The 6603-nt window shown below is 34.5% G+C and overlaps 1 protein-coding gene across 1 annotated transcript; it reads left to right on the top strand.

Annotated features, from left to right (window-relative positions):
• The first annotated feature begins 4578 nt into the window (after nt 1–4578).
• Nucleotides 4579–5899, top strand: LOC128214095 (neuronal acetylcholine receptor subunit alpha-7-like). The gene is made up of 2 exons (XM_052920351.1): nt 4579–5553; nt 5855–5899. Exons 1-2 carry the CDS (start codon nt 4579–4581, stop codon nt 5897–5899), a joined length of 1020 nt encoding a protein of 339 aa, XP_052776311.1.
• Nucleotides 5900–6603: the final 704 nt, after the last annotated feature.

Raw genomic sequence — 6603 nt, 5'->3', positions numbered from 1 at the left:
CCTACCTATAAAAATGCGCCGACCTTAACTATTTTTTTCCGTTTCAGAGCAAAAAAAATATTCCTTAGCAAATAGAGAGTTACGAAGGGCGGGTAAATGGAGATTTCAATCAGAATTATTGTTTATATGATAAATCAAAGTCAGGCAATGACAGTAATGTAGGAAAGACTGCCATGTGCAAGAAAACACTCTGAACTTACGAGAGATTTTGAAAAAAAAAAACCCTACCTACCCTACCTAGAAATTATGGGAAGGTTACCCGAAACAAACAAATTTTTTTTTGGCCTAATAAAATAAAAAGTAAACTTGGACGATTTCAGGCCCATCCTAAAAGCGCTAGTGTTATACACAATAACATATAAATAGAAATGTTTAAAGGTGACTAGTATGCATTCACTAACCTTAAAGCTGCACTCTCACAGATTGAACGTTTTGACAACATTTTTATTTTTTGTCTTTGAACAGCCAATTTTTGCGAAAATCCAAAGAAACCTAGTTGTATAAGACTGCTGACAAAAATAGATCGCAGATTTTTATATTTAAGTTTAAAAAATGATGTTTTATGCATTTTTCTTACACCGTTAGTAACGGTTTTATCCATAAAACATTAATTTTTGAACGGAAAAATGAAAATCTACGATCTGATCTTTTGTCAGCAATCTTAATTCATTGGTTTGCAGATATTTATGCAAAAAAATGCCCTTTCCAAGACAAAAATAAAAAAGTTGTAAAAATGGTAAATGGTCTGTGAGAGTGCCGCTTTAATGGGCCACAGAGAGATTAAAGTAGATTATTTGGTCGAGGGCTATTCACTTGTTGATCGAATCTCTTTGCGAAGGTAACATGCGTACGGAAAATTAAACTTTTAAAACAATGCTTTATTATTTAGGATTTATTTAACACGGATGGGATTACTCACTCGTTTGATCACCAATGTTGATTTAAAGGGACTGTGTCACAGATTGGCACCAAAAAAAGTTTTTTTTCTGTAACGAATCTCAGGACAATTATCTAATAGAATGTGTTACGCTATGATATCATAATTGTAAAAATAAGTACCAAAATGTAAAAAAATGTGTCGGAGACCGGGTTCGAACCCGCGTCGCCAAAATTGAAGTCCAGTGTCTTATTCACTGAACTTAAGGCTTACTCCAATAGGGTGACATAATTAAGCTATACACCTACCTCGGTAATATCACGTGATAACACCGACTAGCCAAACACGCATAAGGAATGAATTCTACCTGGTAGACATACCCAGTAATCTTTTTTTTAATGGAAAAACGAAATAACTGCTGAACTTAAATAAATTGTAAACTATGTGGTACTTCAGTTAGTAAGTTTCAATGCATTGTACACATCGATGCCAAGTTTATGTCATTTTTTGACAATTTTCTTTTTTTTTCGCTATTAATCATCTGTGAGACAGCCCCTTTAACGTTTTCTATTTCTTCAACTGCCAGTATGAAAGGCGGGCACATGTGCTTAACAATTACATGTCATATTCAAAATTCCATTCAAATTGGTCTGAGCTCGCTATTGTCAGAACTGGAAAATTCGACTGCTTTAAACATTTGTTGTCTATGCATGAACAATCACTTAATTGAGTCCAATATGTAAGATCCTGAATTAGTTTCAGTTTCACAGACTGCCAATACCATTTGTTGTCAACATTCAGGACCAAAATTGTCAAACAGCAGAGTTAAAGGTCATTACGTTTGACTGCTATATTCAAAATACTACACGATCTACTTGCAGCGTAGTTAATATGTAAAGATTTCTAACATTGTAAACCGTCCATATACATCCGAGGTTGTTTTCGATGGAAAATGGCCAAGGAGTGTCGAATGCATGGACTTGCTTACCTGTGTGTGCATGGTCTCTGACAACATTAATTCATGTGTATAGGTGTAAACGAGGTTTTTGCGCGCCGACGACAACACCAAGACCATTATACAATACCTTCAATGAAAAGACGAGCAAAAATATCTTGCAATTTAGCTAGTTAATTATTTTGACATTTCATACATATTTCACAAGAGTCCTTCTTTACATAAAGGGGCTCATTCACATTTTAAGGAAAGACATCATTGTTGTTTACTGAGTTGTCATTTTATACAAGATTTTATTAAACGAGTTAATAAAATTTGTTAGTAAGCGAGCCTCTGGCGATAGGCTTTTAATCTGCAGTTCATTTGAACTGAGTAATTAGACGATTACGTGACCCGGGTAGCGAAACGTTCAATACCATGTTAGTATATTTTACAGAACAAAGTGCATATTTATATAAAAACATATTTTTCAATATTTTGTCACATTTTCGGTATTATAATTTTTAGTTCGGAATTATAAGATTTTTTTTTGATTTTTTTTTAAATGATTGAGTTTGAAAATCCGATGCCAGTGTCTTATATCACCGGTTTCCAGACATTATCTAAAAAATGGTTTAATCAAAAAATAAATAAAAAAAATGAATATTGATATCAAATACCAACTCTTTCCCTGAATAGCTGAAGTAAACACGGTACCTTTACAATTTCATTTTTTTTTTTAAAACTAACATTATGTAATGTCATTCAACATTCAAAAGAATCGATTCCAGACTGTTTTCTCGTAATGTATAATCATTTGTTCCTATTCATTTACTAATTCCAGAAAAGTTGATTTTTTTCGCAAAAAAACCCAAATAAAACTGTTAAAGTGTCGAATTCACTAACTATTTTAGCATTGAAGTATACAAACTCTTCATTGTTGATCTAGAGGCATATTTTTCTTCCAGATTTATCGCGTCGACTTAATGCTATGCATCGACGGTTTTTCTTGTTAAGATTTGTACCAGGTACATCGTCCTCGAGAGAGTAATTATTTTGATTTGACTCAACTTGAACTGACTTGTCTTCGGAACCACATACATTATATTAACACAAACATGGTAAATGAACAGGTAATTCAAATAATGAATTAGAAGTATATGATTCAATGTGATCTAATAAGGCGAGGGTGAACAGAAACAGCGTTAAACCTACACATTTAACAGAGTTCCATTTAAACAGAATGCATCTATAACAGACACATTTCTTGTCTGTTTATACCTCATTGGTCTATGAACCTTCTGGTTTATTACATTTACAAAAATAAAACTTGAAACTTGAAACTCTGTTTTGGAGTTCATTGAATTTTACGAACTTAATCACATACGGATGCTTACTGTATAATAATATCGTTTAACACATTTTTTCGTATAAGATTCAAGATATAAACAAATACATATTAAATCTTCAATATTTTTTGGATAACAACTTTAACAGTACCTTTCTTTATGTTGAATACAACTAAGAATACATCTACCGGTTTGATTTCGTCAAGGGCGATCTGAACTTTAAGTTACCCAAAGAATTTATAACCGTAAACTTTTCTATAAGATATCTAAGTAATACCCATAATCAAAGTATCGCTTGAATTATTCATACAAAATCAATAACAGGACATGTAAAATTACCTTCAATTTGGATCAATTAGTATTGATATTGACTGAAGTTTGTTTATGGAATTAGTTGGGTGCCATCGCAGTAATTATAAGCGCAAATCAATCCCCAATTACTCTAAACCTTTCAATACAACAACGCAAGTAGCTAGCAAACATCATTAAAAGAGGACGGCAGAACCAGGCCATAAAAATAAAGCATTGATATCATACAGCACGTTCTGTTCTAATGGAATACAGTGAACATAGTTGCGACTTACTCATCATGAAAAAGGATAATTATTTTTGTACAAATAAAATAACATTTGAATATAACTATAAATACATTTTCCTTTTTAAGGCTGTGACATAATCAGAATGTGGACTATGGAATTTTAATGCCTCTTTTTACGATAACCTATAATAATTAGCTGTAATATATCGAAATATATAACATATTTTTAGAGAGCTGAATAACCAGCCGCCGTCGATAATTACTTATTTTATTTGACAAAATCATTATTTGAATCCAAATGAGTCTCCTCTGGCTAGTGAAACTCTTTATATAAACAGGGTGAGGTATCGCGTGACTTCAAAGGGGGTTATATAGAGTTGTATTTTAAGAAGGATTGACGGCCTAGTCAATTGTGAAACTATACGGCAATATGAGTTTGAAAACTGATTATGTATATTCGGAAGAAGAACAAAAAACGTGTATATTGTAAAGAAAGTATTAGTTTCATACGTTACTGAAGACTAAAGGTATCTGTTACTTTTTTGAACCGTATTGATATTTAGACCTCTCAAATGACCGAGATCAGACAATTCCACTATTAATTAATCAGTTGTTTCAAAACTGCCTTGCAGGACAGACTGTTAAAATGAAGACTTTTACACCCTTCTGTGTTTTACTGACCATTATAGTGTTGGAATGCCTATTTCCAAACGCTCACGGTAAAAACTACACTGATGCAATGAGTCTCCGCTCGACTTTACTACAAAATTACCACAAGGATATCGTGCCTTTGGCGAACCTGTCTTCTACCATGAAAGTGAACGTTACTTTGTATCTTTACTCGTTGTTGGAAATTGATAGCGTAAAAGGATCAGTGACGATGCCGTTGATGACAATGTGCACGTGGATGGACGAACAACTAACATGGACGCCGTCAGATCATGGAGGTATTGAGGAGATTGCGTTCTACCAGAACGAAGTTTGGAAACCTCCGTTGAGCCTTGGTACTCCAATCGAATTTGTTATCATGCAAAACGACATGATGCATGTGATTGTGATGCATAACGGAATGGCCATGATGTCCCCTGGAAATATCATCGAGAGCGCCTGCACTTTTAACATGAAGTTCTGGCCCTTTGATAAACAGGTGTGTGATGTCAGCTTCTGGGCCTACGATGTTATAGACAACCAAGTGGAACTAAACATTCCTGACGACGGTTTTGTCAGCCTTGTGAACAAAAACGCTGAGTGGATATTAGAATCTACGAGGTTCTTCAAACGGCAGTCTGGAATGATGAATGAAATTGTTTTTCGGCTGTATCTAAAACGCCAGTCAGGGTTTTATGTTTTGACCATTATGCTACCAATAATTGGCTTGTCAATTCTTGGAACAATGGCTTTCCTTCTTCCCGTCGACTCCGGAGAGAGGGTCGGGTTTTCAGTAACAGTTATGCTATCACTGTCAGTGTTTCTTACAGTTATTGCAGAAGAAATGCCCAAAACATCGGATCCCATTTCCATAGCCGCAGTGCTTATTGTTTTTCAGACGGTCTGTGGGTTATCTGAGACTATGATCGCTATTCTCACCGTGTTTGTGTATCAAAAAGATGAAAAAGAAAAACTGCCTAGCTGGGGTAAAGCGTTTATAAGGGCAAGGAAATGCTTTAATAACAAAGTAGAAGATGAGGTCCATAACGATAATGTTGAGGCAATGAATGAGTCTACATCCGGGAACCTCAAACAAAGAAATCAATTACTGGATTCAAACAAAGGTATCACTGAAGAAAGGAAAGCTGAAAGAGCAAATGACATTGATAACGACCAAGATGAAGATGGAAATGAAACTTCTGAATGGGTACTCCTGTCTGATGCTATTGACAAAGTTTCATTTATGTTTTTTTTTGGTATTTGTGTCCTAGTAACACTTGTTCTGATGGTCTACATGATTGCTGGGTCAGAGTATGTAGAATATTGAATATAGCGTCTATAAGTATTTTAAGGTCTAGAAATACATAATACGTTGGTGTTAAATGGAAACAATATTATAAAAAGTGTTCTATAATTTAAATGTGTTACTATGGTAAAAGTCATTCAAAAGCATATCACACTTGCCAAATTTAATTGAAAGCATATATGTCCACCTTTCATATTGGCAGTTGAAGAAAAAACGTAAAACCAACACTGGTGATTACACGTGTTAATAATCTGATCCGTATTAATTCAAATCCTAAATAATAAAGCGTTGTTTTAAAAGTTTAATTTTCCGTACGCATGTTACCTTCTAAAAAGAGATTCGAACAATTAGTGAACTGCCTCGACCAAATAATCTACTTTAATCTCTCGCAGTGGCCCATTAAGATTAGTGAATGCGTACTTATAACCTTTCAAGGGCCACGCTTAACCTAAAAAAAATGTTTGATTAGGGTTACATCCTTTTCAAAAATAGGTAGGGTAGGTAGGCTTTTTTTATTAGGCTTTATATAAGAATGTCACTTTCATCATTGGAGAATGCCATTAAGTAACGGTTTAAGCCATAAAACATTAACTTTCGAACGGAAATATGAAAATCTGCGATCTGATTTTTTGTCAGCTATCTTTTATCATTGGTTTGCAGATATTTACGAAAAAAAGTGCTCTTTCCAATACAAAAAATAAAAATGTTGTAAAATCGGTAAATCTGTGAGAGTGCAGCTTTAAACCATCTTCTGCGGAAAACTGACATAGGAACTCGATTGTTTAACGTTTCATCAGACGGCGCGTGCGACGACATCATGACAGGAAGTGTTTTAGATCGATGTTGACGTCAAATAGTTCCTCTGAATATCACGTTAATGACGACTGGCGCAAGTGGAAAGGTTACGCTCCCTAAGTGACGCCCCTCTAACGTTGATTCCTGGATCCGTCC

The sequence above is a fragment of the Mya arenaria genome, chromosome 2, assembly GCF_026914265.1.
Source record: "Mya arenaria isolate MELC-2E11 chromosome 2, ASM2691426v1".
Taxonomy (NCBI): domain Eukaryota; kingdom Metazoa; phylum Mollusca; class Bivalvia; order Myida; family Myidae; genus Mya; species Mya arenaria.
Note: the sequence above shows the minus strand (reverse complement) of the source record. Positions and strands in the feature narration are given on the sequence as shown.

Bases quoted from the DNA above. Each gene is read 5' to 3' on its own strand.
- LOC128214095 (XM_052920351.1), top strand. From the start codon at position 4,579: ATGCCGTTGATGACAATGTGCACGTGGATGGACGAACAACTAACATGG. The intron at 5,554-5,854 runs GTACTCCTGTCT...TCATATTGGCAG, and splicing joins GAAATGAAACTTCTGAATGG to TTGAAGAAAAAACGTAAAAC.